At 38.8% G+C, this 21,693-nt stretch overlaps 1 protein-coding gene across 2 annotated transcripts; it reads left to right on the top strand.

The window, feature by feature from the left end:
- Positions 1-309: 309 nt before the first annotated feature.
- CSE1L (chromosome segregation 1 like) lies at positions 310-18,979 on the top strand (the record flags this gene model as incomplete). Of its 2 annotated transcripts, XM_079543481.1 has the most annotated exons (24): positions 310-397; positions 925-1,067; positions 3,003-3,104; positions 3,532-3,677; positions 3,972-4,062; positions 4,321-4,428; positions 5,298-5,390; positions 6,684-6,851; positions 6,947-7,076; positions 7,737-7,802; positions 9,594-9,796; positions 11,076-11,160; positions 11,865-11,926; positions 12,565-12,701; positions 12,862-12,965; positions 13,419-13,516; positions 14,080-14,230; positions 14,733-14,941; positions 15,606-15,703; positions 15,906-15,991; positions 16,572-16,653; positions 17,074-17,220; positions 17,975-18,206; positions 18,890-18,979. In XM_079543481.1, 24 exons carry the CDS (start codon positions 313-315, stop codon positions 18,977-18,979), a joined length of 2,916 nt encoding a protein of 971 aa, XP_079399607.1. The 2 variants fall into 2 exon arrangements, with proteins under 2 accessions (XP_079399607.1, XP_079399606.1); XM_079543480.1 differs by lacking the exon at positions 6,684-6,851 and having other exon boundaries at positions 313-397.
- Between the last annotated feature and the right edge of the window lie 2,714 nt (positions 18,980-21,693).

The raw sequence follows: 21,693 nt of genomic DNA on the forward strand, positions 1-21,693 counted from the left end.
ATCCTCTCATGGAAGGGTGAGAGATCGCCTTTTGGCTTTACCTGAGTAGTGGTTCATTGGATGTACGATCTAGTTTTAGGGGTTTGCTTTCAGGAACCTGGACAACAACAGTTACATGAGGCATGTTTTAGGGTTTGTATTTAGCTAGCTGTTTTATTGGATAGATGTATGAGTCCCTGCTTTAAGAAGTGTAGTCTAAAAAAAGCAGACGTGTGTCTTCTGTGGAATCACGTTTTGTGTACGTGGAGCTTATAGGGTGGATTTTCTGATCTGCATTAACAAAACTGCTTCTGTGTCGTAGCTTCTGCCAAAATGGAGCTGAGCGATGCCAATTTACAGACCTTAACTGAGTATCTAAAGAAAACCCTGGATCCAGATCCTGCAATAAGGCGTCCTGGTAAGTGATTGTCAGGGATTCCTCTCAGCTCTGCGGTCTGTGTGTAACAAACTTTAGTAGAAATATATGCAAAACTTTGCAGAAGTTCTGTACCTCCTTCTAAAAAAAAAAAAAAAAAAAATATCCCAAAACTTAATGAAGAACACATTTACATATCAATTCATTTTCTATTTGCTTTACATAATTTTCTTCTTGAAGCTTGTACTGTGGTTTTTTTTTTAAAACAGGGATGTTGTTTACACCAAAGCTGGACTGGCTTCTCTTAGGTCATGGCTTTTAAAAGTGTCAAGGAGGCAATATTTCCACAGCCTGCTTTGAATTGAGAGCTTTTGTTAACAGCAGAAGCATTAAAGAGCTTATAGTAGTAAAGAAGTTACAGTACAGTTTGCTACTTGCCCAGTGCTTCTGTTCCTGTGAAACTCTGCAGAGGTGTTTGTGTTATTTTAAATGGACATTTGAGGAATCGTAGATCTCTAGTTAGGAAAATCAGCTCCGCTTCCTGTTAACCTTACTGCGTTCTCTTGCAGCGGAGAAGTTTCTTGAGACAGTTGAAGGAAGCCAAAATTATCCATTGCTGCTCTTAACGTTGCTGGAGAAATCGCAGGAAAATGTCATCAAAGTCTGCGCGTCGGTAACTTTCAAGAATTACATCAAAAGGAACTGGAGAATTGTAGGTATTCCAGGCAGTATTTCTGCTAAGATTTAATCATCCTTTTAAGGTCCAATAATGTTTAATAACCTTGCAGAATACGTATGTGTCTGTACTTTGGAAGAGAAGATAGATGATACAGAGAATGAACACAGTTTACTGATAAGGGGCTAAAGCCTCCACTCTTGTTATCCATTCTGTTGGAAAGAAAGAAATCTGGGTGATAAAATGGAGAGGAAGAATTCTTCCTAATGTTGTGTGTATCTTTCTGAAGAAGTACAGTATTCACTGCCCATTTAACTAAGTGTAATATTACTCATGTTAAAATGATTGGAGAACGTCCATATGTGTGAGCTGACCTACTTGGCTGCTCTCAGTTGACATAGTACTGTAACCATTTCTAGCCAGCTCTGCAGCTGGAAGTGAAGGTACTGATTTATTTTTCACATAGGTGCCTCTTAGACGTAGAACCTTTGTAAGTTCAACACATGGAAGTATCTGTAGGCATAAAATAGAAATATTGTCATTTAATCTCATTTTATCCTTTGTTTTGAAAGTATCAGAGGCATTTTTTATTCAGAGCTTTCAGTATGCATGAAATGTAACTCATGGTGTCAAGTATTACATGTAAGAGCTCAGCTCCTTTGTAATGAGAGGTTTCAACTGATCTTGTTTATGCTTTGTCTCCTTGAAAGCACAGTTTGTGTATCTGGAAGTCTCAAATGTATGATCTTGTTATATATCTCAGCTTGTGACTATTCAAGAGTTTGCACGTGATTCCCGCCGTACAAATATTGAAAACCTACAGCAGTCCTTGCTGGTTATGTTTGGTAAAACCAGCACATTCACGCTGGTGTGAAATTTCTAGGCCTTGGTGTTGCTAATACTGCCTTTTCAGTCATTTCTCAAAGATTGCATCTCTGTATGTTGTGTGTTTTAAGCAGAAACACCACTCACAGAGAAGTGTGTGTCTTCCTTGGTATAGGTGACTGAAGTGATTCAGGATGTGACATGTTGGAGTAGGTGAAGATGCTACGCAGTGAGTGCCTCCAGAGGACAGTTAGCATTGCCCCAAGTTTGCTTGAAGCCACACGCACTATTTTGTCCAAGATTGAAGCTTTTAGAAGCAGTTTTATGAATATAACCTTAAAGCTAGCTTACGTAGATCACATGGTGTAATTTAGCAGTGTTGGATTAGACTGATACAAAGCACAGAGGAAGGAAAATGGTTTTGCCTACTCAGGCAGTTTGATTCTTTGTAAGTTTGTGGAAAGATGATCAAAAAGAACGTGAGGAGGAGGAGGGCAATGCTGTCTGGCTCCAGGCATGTTGAGATCATCAAATTACTTTCTGAATTGCTGGGTAACTTCTATGTTTCTAAACATTGCTACTGTCATCACTGCGAATGTGACTATCCCTGCTGCCGGTGGTTGCTGACAAGCCTTGGTATTTTGCTTCTTTGATACACATACCATAATTTACTACCTACCACTCAGCACTGTTCACTTGGCAGGATGATTGGCTGACTCTGAAAGGCAACGTGAAGTTTGTGTGCATCACCTGCACTCACCTTCCTGTCCAGTTGCACAAAATAAGTCTTTGAAGTTGGCAGAAATGAGGACAGACGTGGTTTGGAGCACTGAAATAGAGGACTGGTGGTTAAACTTGTGTTTGTAACTGGCATATGCGCCCACCCTTACTGCTCCTGAATTGCTGTTTGAAAAGATCACTGTTAGAGGAGAATATTAATTAGAAAATTAGCAGAAAGGTGTAATTTCTTTCCGCTTTAATCAGTTACTGCTGTGAAAGAGTCATTGTAGGCGTTAACAGATCTTTTAATTTCCTCATTGATGCAGTGGTTTCAGACATTTGTACGTTTGACTTCTGAAACACTGGGATTTGCTCAGTGCCCAGTGTACTAATGTGCCAGTGACTGAATTGTTGGTTCTGTTGTAGGTGGAGGATGAACCGAACAAAATATTTGAATCGGACAGGATAGCCATTAAAGCCAACATAGTGCCCTTGATGCTTAGCAGCCCGGAACAAATTCAAAAGCAGGTAATGAGGCCATTTCTGGTTGTGTCCATGAGATTTTTAGAATGATGTAATGTGTCTGGCAGCTCTGGTTACTGTCAGAGCTGAGTTAGCCTTCCAGTGATGTCACCCCTATGCAAATAATTTGGAGTAAATTGTTTAAGTTACTTCTGCCCACTTTAAAATTAATTTTTTTAAAAAAAAAAACAAAAAACAACATGTTGTCAAATTTCACCATTAGACAGTTGAATACAGTGAGACTGCATGCACACATTGGTTTTGAAGTGAGCTTTGTTGTGATGAAAAAGAGGAGATAGTTAACCCAATGATTTTTGAATCTGGCGAGAACAACAAGCATTCTTAGATAATTGTAACATTTGTCCTGGCTGCTGTGTTTTTTGTAGTAAGTAGTGTGCTGCTGGATCATGCAGTGCTTACGTTTCCTTTCCAGTTAAGTGATGCCATCAGTATTATTGGTCGGGAAGACTTTCCTCAGAAGTGGCCAGACTTGCTGACGGAAATGGTGAACCGCTTTCAAAGTGGAGACTTCCATGTCATCAATGGCGTCCTTCGTACTGCTCACTCCTTGTTTAAGAGGTATTGGAGATCAGGGAATTGCTACGTGGGTGTTAGAAAAGAAAAAATTGTTTAAATCTGAATTTATACTCACGTCTGTGGCTTTCGCTTAGGCTTATTGACTTCTTAGTGAGACTTCAAGTGGTTGTCAAATTTTGCACCTTCTATGGCCTTGAACTACACTGTTCAGTCCTTATGTTTATTTGATAGGATTTGTTTCAGGGTTCGTCATTAGAGATCAATTGCATGCAGGGTAATTGGGGAATAAATGCAAAGACTGTATTCCATTGTTTGTGTATTTCTCCCACTCCTCAGGTACCGCCATGAATTTAAGTCAAATGAATTATGGACAGAGATCAAACTTGTCCTTGATGCCTTTGCATTGCCCTTGACAAATCTCTTTAAGGTACTGCTGAATGATTTCTGAAACAACTGTGGTGTTCTGAATTGCTGGTTGTGAATGCCTGTAAAATGAGAACTTAGCAACTCTTGAAACTGTTCATGAAGTTCAAGCTAAAATCAGGAAATGAGACCTGACAGAATCAGTAAGAAGAAGAAAAGGAACTGTATTAACTGGCTGAAAAAATAAATAATACTTCTCAGTGTATCTTGTTGATACAGTTTGTGTGTGGGTTTCTTGGCTAAATTTTCTCTCTTTTTTTAGGCAACTATTGACCTTTGCAGCACACATGCAAACGATGCCAGTGCTTTGAAGGTTCTCTTTTCTTCTCTCATTCTAATTGCGAAGCTGTTCTACAGTTTAAATTTTCAGGTGACTCTCTTGTTTTTCTCATATTCTTGCTTTGGTCACATAAAGCTGTTATGCTGTTGTGTATAGGATCCATTTGAGGGAGCCTTTAGGGCCATGCTTTGTGGCCAAACTAAAGTAAAGATGGGGTTGACAGTACGGATGGGGTTAATTAACACATTGGCTTGACTCTATCTTAACAAAAGCTGGAGAAGAGAATCTTAAGCTCTCCTGATAGCAAGGTGTTGTGTGGGTAACACTGTTGAGTATGAGCTGTGAGAGGCAGGAGTCCTTTGCCTGCATTCAAACTCAGTTTGTTGTTTACTACATGTGTCTGTACTCATACGAGTTCAGTCATGTGGATAAAAGTCAGCTCAGTAACTGTAGTGCTGTGGTAGCAAGCAATCCTGGTATTGTGTAAAGTTGGTTTTTCTTTCTATTTTGAAATGAGATCTTACATTCTAGCAGTAAGTGAGCAGACTGTATGAAAAACAGTAAAACCAGATACAGCTGAGGTGGTGTATATTTAGTGTTTCAGCATGAGCCTGAGTCAGGTGTGATGGTTTTTTTTCTCAATTGCTCCAACATCTCGTTCTGTACTGGGCAAAAGAGAAAGCTGGAGCTAAAGGGGAGGCTTGTGCTGTCTGATTCTTATCATACTCTGAGAGATGGAGATTAGTCTTTAGACTGTATGGAGTGTATCAACGGGTACATTTGGAAATGTGTTCCCAAGTCTCCATCTGTAGGACTTTTTACTGGTTGGTTGTTCTGGGGGTGTGAAAAGGGGGTAGTTTTTATTTTGAAGGTTTGTACCTCTGTAAATTAAAAGGTGGACACTCACTCAGAGTGTGCAGTCAGATATTAAAATGTAGATTTATGCTTTTCCTTCACAGGATTTGCCTGAGTTTTTTGAAGATAACATGGAAACATGGATGACAAATTTTCATAGTCTCTTAACTTTAGATAATAAACTTCTGCAGACTGATGTAAGTACTGCATAAACCTCCTGCTTTGCCTCTGCAAAGAGGAGCCGATTGACAGGAGAGTTGTGTTCCAGCTCTGAGCAGTGCAGTGTTTCCTTTGTTGGGTAAATAAAGAAATAGAATGACTGAAAGGAAATGGGATTTGAGAGAACTGGCTCCATTGTCTAAGAAATGTGGAGCCTGGTTTTTGAAGTCGTGTATTAGTTACAGGTTACAGTTGTGCACAGAGATCAGCTTACTGGTACACATCAATGAAGAGCTTCTTCTGAGGCCACCTGCTGAAGTAACCTGATTGATTATTAGAATCACAGGGCTCAGGTTTTCTGTACCTCTCAGCTGGTTCATGTACTGTATTTTAGAAAACAGTATCTCAAAGAACTTGAAACATTGGAACATATAAGGCATGACTTCTAAGTAGTTTAGCTTACCATCTGCTGGCTAATTATAAGAATTAGTAGTTTCATGTTAATCAAAGCTCACTCAATCATTCCTTCTGTACCTGCTTTCTGCATTTTAGGTGCAGTACAGTAGTTTACCAGCTGGTGGAACCAAAGAAACTATAAATTCCTTCCTTTACAATGTATGGGGGACATGATAAGCACATTCTGTGTGATAGTTTCATGGTGGTTTCAAGCTAATGCTGCTGCTAAAAAAGAAAAAGAAGCCTTGCTCATCTTTTCTCCTGCTCTTTTATTTTCCTGTGGGCTGTCACTCAGCACAAACATCCATGCAGTTGCACACTGAGCTGACTCAGAGAAGTGATATGCATTAAAACTGGAGGGTGGGCATTTGGGGAGGGGGGAAAAAAAAATGTGTTGATGGATTTTGGTGTTTTCCAATTCACTTCACTTTGTGGCTCTATGAACATCTGTGCTGCTGTGGGGAAGGAGAAAAAAACATACTTCTAGCAACTCTATCAGTTTTCAGTAGCCTTCTAAGCTGCTTTACTTTACTAATACAGTGCCTCTTAAGCATATGTTTTCAAAGCCTTGTATTATGTTTTTGCTATCGTATTTGTCAATTAATTCTGTTCAGAACTTTATCAGGTCTAAATCTCTTCAGGGGAGTAGTACTGTTTGAAATGTGGATGTAATAGCATGAATGTATAATCTGTAGTACAGTTCCAGTACACACGGGCAAAATGCAGTAGTTCCAGGCAAGTAGGAGGGGTTTCTGAGATTTTCTGAGACCTATTTAGAACATCACAAAATAATAGCGTATTTTCTTCAAATAATGTTAATTTTAAAGCAGCTTTGAAGTTTGGGTGTTTAAGTACCTACTTTTGTTTTATGTGAGGATGAAGAAGAAGCTGGGTTGCTGGAGCTCTTGAAATCTCAAATTTGTGATAATGCTGCTTTGTATGCTCAAAAATATGATGAAGAATTCCAGCCCTACTTGCCACGTTTTGTGACAGCAATCTGGAATCTGTTAGTCACAACAGGTCAGGAAGTGAAATATGATTTGGTAAGTCATTATGGACTAATCTTATCAAGGTTAATAATGATTTATAAATTGGTCAGTCAGCTAAAGCTGTATGTGTTTAATGTGTGTTGTTCTAGTTGGTTAGTAATGCAATCCAGTTTCTGGCCTCGGTTTGTGAAAGACCACATTACAAGCATCTGTTTGAAGACCAGAATACATTGACAAGCATCTGTGAAAAAGTTATTGTTCCCAATATGGAATTCAGAGGTAACTTTTTGGGGTTTAAATTTTCAAAGTCACAATAAAATGTATCTAATTATGATGATATTTTGCTTTACAACGTTGAGAATTTATTTTCTGTGTACTTCAGTACAAGATTCAAAACCAATTTTCTGCAGCAAATTGTTATCTTGTGGGCTTTGTAGAGTTGTTGTATGAATTTCTGTCTTACTGTGATCTCAAATTGAAAAATACAGAAAGTCTAAGTCATGTGCCATCAGTCATTTTTTTTTCATGCTGGAAGTGAGTACCAGGCATGGATATATGGCCTATGAAATGTAGTGTCTTTTTCTCCAAGCTTTGATAGGCTGACTTTGGTCTTAGTATCTGAAAAGCACTGAAGTTGTCTTACAGTGTTAAGAGGCTTCTCTCTAAATCTATGACCGAGGAAGCCTCTTTTAAATACACTTAGTATAGAGTATGGTTTTGGTTTTGTTTTTTAAGTCAGGAATTGCATCAGCTTGTGAGTATGAAAGACTGCAGTTTGTGGGCCTGCAGGCTGAACAGCATAGTCTGTCTGGGTAGTTCTGATGAATTTCCATGAATGCTATGCTTCTATGAAAGATTAGCAACTTGATAAAAAGGGTGTTGTTATCATTTAAAAAAAAGACTTCAGTATTGAAACTCCTGTGTACTGTATATTTTCAGCTGCTGATGAAGAAGCATTTGAAGATAATTCTGAAGAATATATAAGAAGGGATTTGGAAGGATCTGGTAATCCACAGATTTATACTAAGAATACTTTGTCTTTAAATATAGCTCTGAAGAGTATTTTACTGAGGCTTCTAAAACATATTTTAGAACTCTGGAAGGTGGTGGGTTTTCCCCTAAGATATTTAATCCAGTTTTTGATCAAGTTTACTGTCATGATGCACCCACTGCAGCATCTTTTTGCTTTGAACAATGCTTTTGTAGTTTCTTTTCTGAACCGGATCGATGTCTCCTGCACTGCATGTATTTTTGTTTCAGCAAACATAGCCTCTATATCAACACTGGGTAGTAGCCATGGCTGTGTATTTAGTTCCTATGTGTGTAAATGACGTGAGGACACTGTCTACATTTGGTAGTCTGTTATGTTTAAACTGGAAACTCTGACCAGTTTTGCATACAACTCCATGATAAAGCCAGTTAGGCAGCAGCCTTTGTGTGCTGGCACTGTTCAGACCAACACAATAACTGTGCTAAAAACACAATGCTGTGCTAACAGCTTGATTTTCTGATAATCTGTCTTCAGCCAGGTCAGTGCACAAATGGACTAAATCCAGTTCTGTATGACTGTTCTGTGCCACTGAGCTGCTGACGTGGTGCTGACTGACGTTTTTAGATGATTGAAGCCTTTTAGTAGGTTTGAGAACTTGCTCTGTGTTGGAAGTAGGGGAAAATTATGTTTGAACTTTCTTTTGAGCAGACATGTCATGATGCTTATCCAGGATTGGCTGCTTTACTGGTATTTGTGAAGCTTTTATATGTTTGCTATTTCTGTTTTTAAGAGAATTTAGGCAAGAACTATCTGTGTTCTTCTGCGGCTCTTTTAGAAACATACTCTGTTGCATTCTGTTGTTTTGTGATCTGTGTGTCCCTCTGTTAATGTATTGTGTTTTTTCCAGCCTTCTTTTTTTTTTCCCTCTTTGGGACAGGGCTTTTTTACAGATGTATTACAGAAATGTACTGTTCTGTTGCAGTGGGCCAGCAGCTAAGCACCACACAACAATTGGCTCAGTTCCCACGCTGCCAAGGTGGGATGGGAGGAGGGTAGGAAGACCATGAGTGAGAAGATGAGACAGTTTAATTAGTGAAAGAAGGTGGAAGAAAAAGGAGGAAAAAGTCAGTCTGCTTGTGGAAAGTGGGATGTGATAGATGCCCAGTGTGTCCCCAGGCAATGGCTGCCTCTTCCAGATCCCCCTCCCCAAAGCTTTTATTGCCAAGCACAGTGTTACGTGGCATGGGGAAAATCCCCTGGCCCTTTAGATCAGCAGTGCAGCTTCTGTCCATTCCCAACTTGTTGCCCACTCAGCCGATTTGCTGGGAAGGCACAACAGGAAGAAAAGGAAACATTGGCACTGCGAGTACTGTTCAGCAATGACCAAACTGCTGCTGGTGCCTTTAGTCACCAGCCCAGAGCACATCACCATACAGACTGCTGTAAAGAAAATAAAACCTGTAACCACCAGACGCAGTGCATTTGGGCACGTAATTACCAAGGCAGGAAAAAGCCTCCCTCCTTGTGCTTACTGAAACCTTCAGAGAGCAGTGGGACCTGTGAATACACACGCAGTACGGGTCAATGTCCGTTCCTCCTTGTGTTGTACCAATGATTTTTACTGTTACAATGAGTGAAAAAACTTAAATGTGTTGTTATGCACTAATGTGAACGTTGCAGTAATTAATATGAGCTGTGGCTGTAACTTGAGAAGCTGTAATTACTGATACATTTTAAAATTATGTTTATTAGTATGAAAAGCTGTGCAATTTGTCATATCTAAAGAACCTTTTGTTCTTATGCAGATATTGACACAAGGCGCAGAGCAGCTTGTGATCTAGTCAGAGGCTTGTGCAAGTTCTTTGAAGGGCCTGTGACTGGAATTTTTTCTGGATATGTTAATTCCATGCTTCAGGAATATGCAAAGAATCCATCTGTTAACTGGAAGCACAAAGATGCAGCTATATACCTTGTTACATCGTTGGCATCCAAGGCTCAGACACAGAAGGTACTTGGACATTGTGTTCATTTCAATCCACGTGCATTCTAACATTATAGTGCGTGTGAGGATTGGGGAATGTATGCATTTTTAAAAATTCTGCTTTAAAATGAGAATAATTGGATTTGTAATAGTTTGATGTTGATGAGATGGAAAATTGTCCATAATATACGGACACGATGTATGGAAGTCTGATGGTCTCTGATCTTCAGATAGGTTGGATGAAGTCAACAACCACATGTGATCATTTGACAAGTCTTATTAGTATGTATGAAACAGTAATTGAAAAACTGGCCTAGAATCTCTGGGCTTTCACATGGTATTGAGGCAGAGTGTGCCTCGGTAATTGGTAAGGCCAAATTACAGAAGGTGACTGGTGGTGTTGAGCAGACAGGAAGGAATCCAAGTGATCCTTAACAATTCTTGCCATTATATTACATGATATTTCTTATTGGTTGAATGTTCGTTGCCTTGAAAACAGCACGTGAACACAGCTGCTTGGCTGGAAATGGTTCTCGGGACTTGTCTGGGAGAAGGTAACTAAAAGGCCAAATGTGTGGGAAAGCACACCTCAGCTAGGCTGCATTTATTGTGAAGCAGCAGCGTTGTACCAACAGCACATCATCCTGTACAGCAGGTTTAATTACTGATAGGTACTACTTGTGTTACAGGGCAGGCCTCAGTGGGTTTGCAAAACAGGTCTGAAGCAAACAGAGTAAAACATGTTTTATAATCTTTATGAAGTTCTGATAAAAGTTCTCAGTCCTTTTGTAATGCTGCAGTTGTGTATTGCACAGCAATGGCTGATGATTGTGGTGGATAAAGTGAACCAATCTAGCCATTAGAATGCTGCTACGTCGTACCTCTTATTGCTGTTCTATTTAGTGCCAAATTGGAATAGCATCATTTAGAACACTTGGTACACATACATCCATCTGGAAAGTCTGTTTTACATTTTTGCCTTTTTCATGTGATAAAATGGAAGTATTTCTTTTAATTTTGTTGTTCTAATTCAGAATCAGAGTTTGAGTCCTAAACTCTTCCTTCTGAAAATGCAATCATGTGGGGGTGGGAGAAGGATCAACTGAATAAGTTGCTGGTATTTTCTGCCTAAAACTTTGGTTCGTTATTACTGTTACACACTATTAGTAATTAACTCAGGGCTTTGAATGTGAAGCTCAGTAGTGTTATTGCTAAAACCTGGTGTGGGAAACATATCTGAATGACAACATCTATAAAAAAGAGTGTGTGTGTTTTCTCTTGTTTTTGTTTGCTTTGTTTTTTCTAGCATGGAATAACACAAGCCAATGAACTTGTTAATCTGACAGAATTCTTTGTGAATCACATTCAGCCTGACTTAAAGTCAGCCAGTGGTAAGTTTACTGTTAATTTCATACGTTATTTTGGGGATGTTTAGAGAAGCTTGGCAATGACTCCTGTTTCTGGAGGCTCAAGCACAAATTAGAACAGGGTCCTGTATCAGCACTGTCTCTGAGACACAGGGCTTGTTTTCACCTGGCACATGGGAGGTGATTCACGTTGGTTTGGTCAACAGTGAGTGAACTTTTAAACAAAGGTGGATTACCACGTGCTGTTGGCAGGGTCGGGGCATGTATGTGCATGGCTGCTATCAGCTGGTGTGCTGTAACTTGATGAATCAAAGTAACTTCATTTCTGTATTTGAGACTGTATGCAAACTTCTTTACTGTACAGAACTCTTGAGAAGTTCAAATACTGAAGTCTAGATTGTGGCTTGCATCAGCGTGTGTCAGTGTGACTACAGATCTCCAGGGTTAAGCAACATGATTTTATACTTGAGCGATTATCTTACGGTGTTTGGAGGGTTTTGGGATATGCAGTTGGAGTCTGTTATCATCAGAACAAAAAAGGGAAATGTTATGTGAAAGGGTTGGACTCTATGTTTAATGTAACAGGGTTGTGCCCACACAGAGATGGATAAGCAAACAAACATACAACTTTGTCTTACTCCAGGGGTGGGGAATTCATGACCTTTTATATGTAGAATGTGCTCAGAAATTGTACTTATATGAAAAATTGCATATTTTCTCTATTGCAGTGAATGAATTCCCAGTGCTAAAAGCTGATGGTATCAAATATATCATGATTTTTAGAAATCAAGTAAGTTTTTCTTCTGTGGTAAAAAATAGGAAAATAAAAATACATAGACTAGTTACTTTATTTATACTTGCCAAGCCTCATGTATCTTACTTGGCTGTATGGGAACTCAACAGGTGTTTGGAATTTTTAGTTTTGAAAGTAGTTCTGCAGCTATAAATATCAGAGGGGCATGTAGTCTGTATGCTGTCCATATGCTACCAGGGCACCAGATACTCAGAACTGTGACCTACTCAGATGTTCTAGCATCTAGAGTATTAGTCTCCATGCACTGGATTGTAGTAGTTGCTAGACTTTGTCTTTTACTTTTTTGGATTTGTGGGTGACTGTAAGAAAACACATTCAGTATTATTTATAAATGCTGTATTTATGCATCTATCATTTTGCTTTTTAATCTTGATGTTTTTTTTTAAACTATCCATTAAGACAAAGTAAAGTGCAATATAAGCTTTTACAAATCTAACACTGATGTTCTGGGGGAAAATATACAGATCTGGTGTGATTTAGCAACCAGAGCCTTCTAAGATTTCTTCCTCTGCCAGGTTTTCAGTTTGTAATTGATGAGTTCAGTGATTATACTCTGGTGTTGAACGATCTGCATTTCTATGTGAAGTATGTAATTTATTGCTGTAATTTTTTAGGTACCTAAAGAGCAACTGTTGTTATCTATTCCTCTTTTAATCAATCATCTTCAAGCAGAAAGCATTGTGGTCCATACTTATGCAGCACACGCTCTTGAAAGGCTGTTTACCATGAGAGGAACAAACAATACCACGCTGTAAGTTTTCAAACAGAAGTAAATTCATTCCTATGTAGTTTTTAAGCATTGCAGATGAAATGCTGGTAGAGGATCTTTCATTTTGTGGTATTATGGTCTCGTGAAAAGCTTGAATTTTGTGAATATGCTTCATAATTAAAGCCCTGTGTTCTTCTTACAGCATTACAGCTGCAGAAATGGCACCGTTTGTAGAAGTGCTGTTAACAAACCTTTTCAAAGCATTAACGCTTCCTGGCTCATCAGAAAATGAATACATAATGAAAGGTAAATGCTGCATGAGTCTCACGCTGTAAGAGTTACTTTGATACTTGAGGTAAAGGCTTATAGCCATGGGCTACTGAAACTTCAGCAGCTTCATTTACTCAATCTTGCTGAAGCAGTATGAACAGCCTGCAGTTGTGTACCAGGCAGTGTTAAGTTATCTTTGAATAAATGCATGAAACAAAGGAGAAACACTAAACAAAGTGGCATTGTGTCAAATGGCAGTAGTGTGCTCAGCATGGCCACCTGAGTGGTGTCAGCATGAGGTTTGGGTGATGTGTGGCTAACAGCCACAGTGTGAGAATTTGCAGACTTATCTTTTTACCTTGGACAAGTTGCTCAGTCTTCTGTGCCCAGTCTGTAGAATGGGAATAGTGAGACTCTGTTGAGATTATGGATTGATTGCCCTTGTATATGTTTAGCTCCAAAAGATTCTAACTTTCTTTTTATTTCCAGCAATCATGAGGAGTTTTTCTCTGCTACAGGAATCCATAATTCCATACATCCCTTCTGTCATCACACAGCTTACACAGAAGCTACTGGCTGTCAGTAAGGTAAAGAATGGGCCATGTGAGCAAAATGTTCACGTTTTTTCCTTTTTAGAACAATCTTTATAAAGATTCATATAAACTTTGTTTCTGTGCTGTTAAAATACTGCATGTGGTTCAATACTTTGACCAAAATATGTAAAAGTAGCCTTCCAGTGAAATTCATGTTCTTGAAGATAGACCTAAGGAATACTTTAGAATACCTTCATCAGCTATCCCAAAAACTTCTTCTACATACAGTGTAAACTTGGCTGCTAAGTATAAAAATTTTGCTTCGAACAACTGACTATCACACGAACGAGATATTTTTTATTTCCAGTTTTTGTTACATCACAGAACTGTTGGTTCATGTAGACCTTCAGAAAGAACTTGTTTGCTTTGAGATATTTAGGAAAACTTGTGTAGGCTTTTAAATTTTGATGTTTGCTTTTATCTGCGGAATCAGCTTCATCAGCATATTAATAAGGCATAGAGTCCTTATTTTCAGTTGCTCCTTTAGGCTTAAGTTGAAACAATAAATACATTTTGCAAAGTGAGTTCAGGTTGGTTGTTCATAACTTGTTTTATAGAATCCAAGCAAACCTCACTTCAACCATTACATGTTCGAGTCGATATGCTTGTCGATAAGGATAACGTGCAAAGCAAACCCTGATGCTGTTGGAAGCTTTGAGGAGGCTTTGTTCATGGTGTTCACTGAGATACTACAGAATGATGTGCAAGGTAAGTAAAAATCAGTAATTCTTGTGCTCACTCTGCTGTAATTGGTTGCCATTGTTTACATCCTGGCAGTTTTCTTCTGTAGCACTGGAAACTCAGGTGAGAAGGCAAGGTTTGCACAGTCCTCACCAGCGTTTCTAGGAAGCATCTGTGTTGTTGCATAGGGCACATAAACTGTATCATCATTGATCATTTTGTTAAAAAAAACAAATGGTATTTTAAAAGTATCTTAATTGCTACCCCCAAATGTTATTTTTGCCTTGTTTCTAATGGTTTATATTCCATGTTCTGAAAAAAACAATAGAGAAGATAAAATGCATAGGTACATACATATAGTGGTTGCAAATGTTTGCAGTAATGAAATTTATTTATTCCAAGTTTTATTGATCAGAATCTTTGCATTAATATCCTGCAGTTGTAGGCTCAGCCATTAGATACATGGTTCTTATGAATGAGCAAGTGACCGTTTTTGCTGAATTTCTAAGTGTCGTGACTTCTTTTGCAGAGTTCATTCCATATGTGTTTCAAGTGATGTCCCTGCTTCTGGAAATGCACAAAAATGAAATCCCATCATCCTATATGGCATTGTTCCCTCATCTACTTCAGCCAGTGTTATGGGAAAGGACAGGAAATATTCCTCCTCTGGTCCGACTCCTGCAGGCTTATTTAGAGCGAGGTGCCAACACAATAGCAAGTGCTGCTGCTGACAAAATTGTGAGTTGGGTTGATGGAGCAGCTCTGTATGCCTCCAGACACGCTGATTTAAGATGGGACGTTAGAAAGAGTTTTTTCCTCAGTGGAAAGCTGAATTTGTGCAGCATATGTTTGTATTTTAAATTAAAAACAAAACAACAACAACAACAAACCTTTTGGGATGGATTTGGGAGCAGGGTCCACAGTAATATGCTTTTATAATTTAGGATGAACTGCACTTAGTTTGTTCAGGCAGGTAAACTTCTCTGTTTTTCTTGTCTTGCTTTGCATCATATGGAACACAGTGGATCAGGAAAGCTCAGGGATTCTGTTTGGAAGAGTCACCAGAAGCGTGACTGAGGAGAAGTCAAAATGTTGGGAGATCTGAGGATCAGTGAATTCTGCTGCATGATCTGCTGTAGTCAAACCTGATTACACAATACCAATGATGAAGCAAACGTGCATTTTCAGATTAGCTTTTTTTGTTCATTTGATTAAGACTATTTGTAATACTTAATGGAATATCATTTGGTCCCAAGAGAAATTGGTCTTCCTGCAGAAAGAGAATACTGGTTTAGGTTGTGAAGGCTTTTGCCACGGTGTATGTTTTAGGTAAGATCCCACCTTCTGGTAGGTCATGTATGAAGAACTGTTATGTAGAGTTTTATGTTTGCTTTACTTGCAGCCTGGGCTATTAGGTGTGTTCCAGAAGTTGATTGCCTCTAAAGCTAACGACCATCAAGGATTCTATCTTCTAAACAGTATTATAGAGCACATGCCCCCGTGAGTATGAGTTGACATTATTATATTCAAAACTAATCTCTATAGACTTTAATACTTGGTACACTTCAAAGTTAATTATTAACAATGAAAAATGTTGCATTTGCCAGTAAAATAAATTTGAGTAATTTTGTGTGTGTTTTCTGTAGTCTGACTTCTGGTAAATGCTAGTGTGGCTTGAATAACCAATGTTTTAAATTTCTAGTGAATCACTTGACCAATACAGGAAACAGATCTTCATTCTACTGTTCCAAAGACTTCAAAATTCCAAAACAACAAAATTTATTAAAAGTAAGTTTATTGCTTTATGAAGAGCTTCAGTGATACCAACAGTTTAGAACGTGTAGCAGTACCAAATAAATATCCAGTCTTGTCCTTTGATTATGCAGACAGAGAACAGTGAGCTCATAACATCAGTGGCTTGCTTTGAGTTATTTGTGCAATCGGGGTGGCATATAGGGCAGTTCCCCCTCAGGGCACATCCATTTTATTAAAACTAAAAGACTGAAATTAAAAATGAGGGGAAAGACTTCCATATTCCCATCCACTTCTGTGTGGTGTGTATAGTTGTGTTGTTACTGTTAAATATTCCATGCAGTTGTGTCATCGATGTGATGTAAGTTTGAGAACAGCTTTTCTAACACTTCATAGTTGCTGTAAGGGGCAGAGGAGCTGAACCTTGTCCTAGCTGTCTTACCACTAAGTTTTAGTGTATTAGGGAACAAGAAAAAAGGTCAGCTTTCGACAAGCTTCACAGTAGCTAGTTAATGTGCTTCACTAAAAGTGAACATTTACGAAGATTACCATTTCTGTCTCCTTGAAAAACTTGTTACGTGTTTTTCTGCTAACTCTAACCTTCTTCTCGTTTCAGGTTTCCTAGTCTTCATTAACTTGTACTGTGTAAAATATGGAGCATTAGCTCTTCAAGAAATATTTGACAGCATACAGCCAAAGTTAGTATGATTTTTATTTCAAGCTGCTGTGTAGCTTTTATCTTTCAAAGCAGAAATGGCTGTCTCCATTAGCTAAAGATGCAAACCATGTTTGTCACTAAACTGACTAGCCAGACTTTTCTTCTGCTGTAGTTCACTTCTTTCTTGAGCCATTTTTCTTTTTCTGATCTGCTGCTCACAGTTCCTCCCTCATAGTTCCAGATCAATAATCTCCTGAGCAGGTCATAAAAAGAGAAGAGTGATGTTTTTATTCTTCTCTCTTTGAGAAAAATTTGTGCTATCAAATTTCTACCAGGCATCCACTATGACAGGGCAATATCATAACAGATTCTGTTTTTCCTGGTGACTCTTATTGTGTCTTTTTTATTGTCACTGTGAAGCTGACAAGGCTTTCTAACACTTCTTTTTATGTCATAATAGGATGTTTGGAATGGTTCTGGAGAAAATTATAATTCCTGAAATACAGAAAGTGTCCGGACAAGTTGAAAAGAAAATCTGTGCAGTTGGCATTACAAAAATATTAACAGAATGTCCTCCTATGATGGACACTGAGTACACCAAGCTGTGGTATGTAGAACACTTCTTCAGGTGAAGCTACTTGGTTTTGAAAATGTGAGCTACTCAGTTCTGTTGCGATTTCTTCAGGCCTGCTGCCATCTCAGGCTTTTCTCATCACTTCTTCTCAACAAATCATGGTCAAAGCAGATGCCAGAACTGGTTTGAGATTTTTGTGATAGCACTGACTGGGCTAGCTAGAATTGCTTTTAAGAGAATAGACTACTTGTTTTTAGCTTGTATTGCTTCTGAAAAGCTAGGAACAGTTTTAGTTTGTAGCTGTTCTGTTAGTCAGGAGAGCCAAGCATATAACTTGAGATAGATGCTGTAAGATCTTTGTGCGACACGGAATTCTGTGGAAAACTGTCTGGAAAGACTGTCCAGCAATCTAGGTTGTCAGGTAGGCTGAATTCTGAATTTAGAAGGGGGGAAAAAATGTTGTTAGAGAAAAGGTGTGATCTACAAAACAATTGTTTTTTCTTGGGTATGCTGTGTGAGAATTTGACTTGATAAAAAATAAAGGCATCGTTTGTGCTTTTAATATGAGCATCTACATTATGCTTCCAAACTACACACATCCATGGCTCTTCAAGTTCAGCACATATTAGGCTTGTGCTCTCAATAGCTGATTGCAATAGTAGCTTCTTCTCTTCTTCAAAGAGAAGATTGTTGAAAGAGTTTTAAATAACTTGAACTTTCCTTTAAAATCTGTCCTTCCTGGCATGTTTTCAGCATTCTGGTTTTCTCCTTGCGCCTTTCCATGTAGGACTCCTTTGCTGCAGGCACTCATTGGCCTCTTTGAGCTGCCTGAGGATGACACTATTCCTGATGAAGAACACTTCATTGACATAGAAGATACTCCAGGATATCAGACTGCGTTCTCTCAGCTAGCCTTTGCTGGAAAGAAGGAACATGATCCCGTAGGTCAGATGGTGAACAATCCTAGAATTCATCTGGCACAGTCTCTTCACAAACTGTCTACTGCGTGTCCAGGCAGGGTAAGTGGCTTTCATACATGGCATGCTGATTCCAAATTGCACAGAGAAGAAATGCTTATTTGACAGTGGCTCTTTTCTGCCAGTGTATGATAACGAGCAGACTGGAGTATGTCCTAATCAGAATGCTAAGTATTGTTTTATCTTATTCTGTCATTGAATATAGCTTTAGTGTGATTTTTCCTAGCAGCCTAAGAAAGGCTAATATTTTCACACTACTGACTTCAATGATAATCTTAGTATGTCATTTCTCAAACAAAAATTTCTCCATACGGAGGTATATAGCTTAACACTTGCCAGCAATTCAGTTGTTTGTATTCAGGAAACTTCAGGCAACTTATGTGAAGTTAAAGTTGCTTATTTTCAATCAACTATTTCAAAGTGTATTTGTTTTCAATATTTTTGATAAGTAACTGCCTGGGAGATTTGGAGTTTGCTGCATCCAAATCTCTGCTTTCATGACAGATGGTTTGCTAACCTTCTTTCGTATTTAATTCAGGTAAGCAGTATATAAAACTAAATGCTGTCATCATCAAGAATTTTAATTCCAGCAACTGTCTTCAGAAAAAAACTTGCTGACAAGATGTCGCTTGGCTTCGCACTGCATGTTGGCACAGCAGTTAACAGGGTGTAGCAGCACTGTAAGTTATACACAGATTGACGCTTCTGCTCTGTCATATTTTAAGGTTCCATCCATGCTGAGCACTAGTCTGAATGCAGAAGCGTTGCAGTATCTCCAGGGATACCTCCAAGCTGCAAGCGTGACGCTGCTCTGAGCTGCGTGTCTTTCACAAGCAAGATCAAAAGCTGTTTTGTTACACAGAAAGTTGACACTGACGTTTTTTTATATAGCAGCGCTCAGACAAAATGAAAAATGCTACTTGAAAATGTATAGCAGAATCCATCTTGTAAAAGATAAATGTGGCTTTAAGCAGGAAGAATTTGGTGGTGTGCGTAATCGTAGGTAAAAGGTGGTTAACTTCCATTTGCAGTTTAATTTCCAAGGGAAGAGGCACAGCGGTTTGTTTATTTGAAATCTGCAGCATTTGGATAAGTGTGACATGAATGGAGAGCGCTGGCTGTAGAAACTCACTTCGGTCACTAAAATTCCTTTTTATTTTGATGTTGTCCTTTGTAATTCTTTTGTCTTTCCTTAAACTTTATCTAAATTGTGAATAAATAAGAAGTACTTGTTTAAAATGCCTGTCACTGTGTACTTACTGTTTTAGAAGAGTGTAGCTGGCTTTAAAAAAAAAATAGTGTTTTAAACATAGAATAGATTATAAAATAGTGAGAATGTGAGGATTTTTCTTTACCCTACGTAATAGCTTAAACATATTGTATGTTCACACAGAGCAAATGTGAAACTTTGGCAGAAGATCCAAAGCTGCTATTACTCTTGATATTCATCAACAGGTGCACCCTTTCTCCTCAGATGTGGCACTGTAATGCAGCAGAAGCGAGTAATGTACCCTGCCACAGTGGATATTGGTCTCCCAAGTGGATTTTTAGTAATGTATCAAAACAGAAGCATTGATCTTGTTTAGCTAGGGTGTTCTCCCTGTCTCCTTCTGAATATACTGATCAGATGTGGTAGCCCTGAGTTCTAAGTGCATTCATATAACCTTGTAGTTCTGGTTGATGAAAGGAGACAAGTTCAATGCCTGATCCTTACTGTGTTCTCAGATGGTCTGGGCACCAAACTGCTATGCTGTAGGCTGTTAGAGCACTAATACTGCAGGGATGTACGTACATTTAATTACAGAGACTGCAAGACTCCTGAATAAGCGTGAAGTCAAACATATATAAATATATATATATTTTTTAAGTTACCTGACCGTGTAGATCTGCAGTTGACTTGAATCAGTATTGGGGTTTTAAAGTTACGATGCCAGATAAAGCTGGGCATTGTATCAGGGAAATTACTGAATTTACAGGAGGTAAAACATAAGTCACAATCCTTTTTTTTTTTCATTTCTTCTTTAATATCTGTGGCTGCCATGTGGGAATGCATGTTGGCCATCTCTCTTAATGTGTAAAGTAAAAAGTTACTTGTCAGACAATTAATTTAAACTGCTTAAGTGCCTAAAAATGCATTAAATGAATCGACGTCAACAGGTTTTCTTGAACCTAGTCTGTAATTCAGTGTCAGACTGTCTTTGTTTATAGGTATGAAGTGAAAGCAAGTCTCTAGAATGAAATAATGAGACCATGAGAAGCATTTGCCTTAATGCTGGTGAGACTGTGATGAGCACTGCAAGTTTGCAGAAGTTCTTTGCAGAATAAAAATGTCAATAGGTTGAAACCGTCTGGGAGAGGTGTGTGATGTTTGCAAGGAACTGAATGCCTACCTCGACTGTCAGTGTTAATTGAGCTGGGGATGTTCATAACCTGCAAGTTGAGAAGGATTCTCAGGTTGCTGCCTGCTCCACAGTTTGGCCTTTCCTTTGGATGATAGGGAGAACGATTCTTCATGTCAACCTCAAAGAATCAAAACTCAATCGGTACTGGTTGTCATGTATCCGTAATTTGACATGCCACCTTGGCACCTAGTCTAGACAGCCTCTGTGTGTATGCTAGAATGGGATTCTTGAGTGCAGTGCAGTATTAAGGGGCTGATTGTGTTAGATCTCCTCGTTCTGCAGTTAAAGTGTGATTTCTTTGAGGGACACGCTGCTGAGTATTTAGAGTGAATGCATTTTTCTTACTTTACTGGTAAGGAAGGGAACTGGTCAAGATGTACTGCAGCAAGCCAGAACCCTTCTGAGAGGCAGCCAGGGAAAAACTCTATCTTCACGTTCACGGTATTGCATTTCCAGCAAGGTGTGGCTTTTTCATGTTAGACAGACATCTTGTGTGATTAAGTGACTTCAGATCAACAAACACTAGTGGCATAACTGTCCTTCAGAAGATTCAGAGTTGACTATCGTAGACTTTGTGGCCATGGCACTGTTAATGTTGTGTTATTTAGTCCTGATGTATTCTGCAGATTGCAGAAGGTGTATGAGTGTTTATTTACAACGCTTAGCCTTTCAGGGAAATGACATTTTCTAGTGTAGTGCAGGCACAAAGACGATCTCTTCTTCAGCATACAAGGAAATGTTGATAGCAGCACCCTCACCTTTATTCAGGTGGAAGCCTTACTGCTACTTCTGACATCTCCTATCCTTAAGATTTAGGAGGCAACACAATGTTCCACACAGATTTATCTGTTGATTTTAATGGAAACTGACAAGTAAGGCAATAACAGTTTTCAGAAGACTGATGAACTTCTCTCAGTGGCCCTTCAGTGTATTCTTTATTACACTGCTGGACAAATACCAGTTCCTTCAGAAAGCTCACGCTGGGAACACCTGCTGTCAGTGGATCTTCTGAGGACCTGTAAGCATCTGCTTTGATTTCAGACAAAACTGCACATCCTGGAACTGTGTCACCAGTTCTCCCTTGTAACTGATAGTGGTAGTATATGTATTCAAGGGGAAGATGATTA

The sequence above is a fragment of the Tetrao urogallus genome (assembly GCF_951394365.1).
Source record: "Tetrao urogallus genome assembly, chromosome: 16".
In the NCBI taxonomy this organism is placed as follows: Eukaryota; Metazoa; Chordata; class Aves; order Galliformes; family Phasianidae; genus Tetrao; species Tetrao urogallus.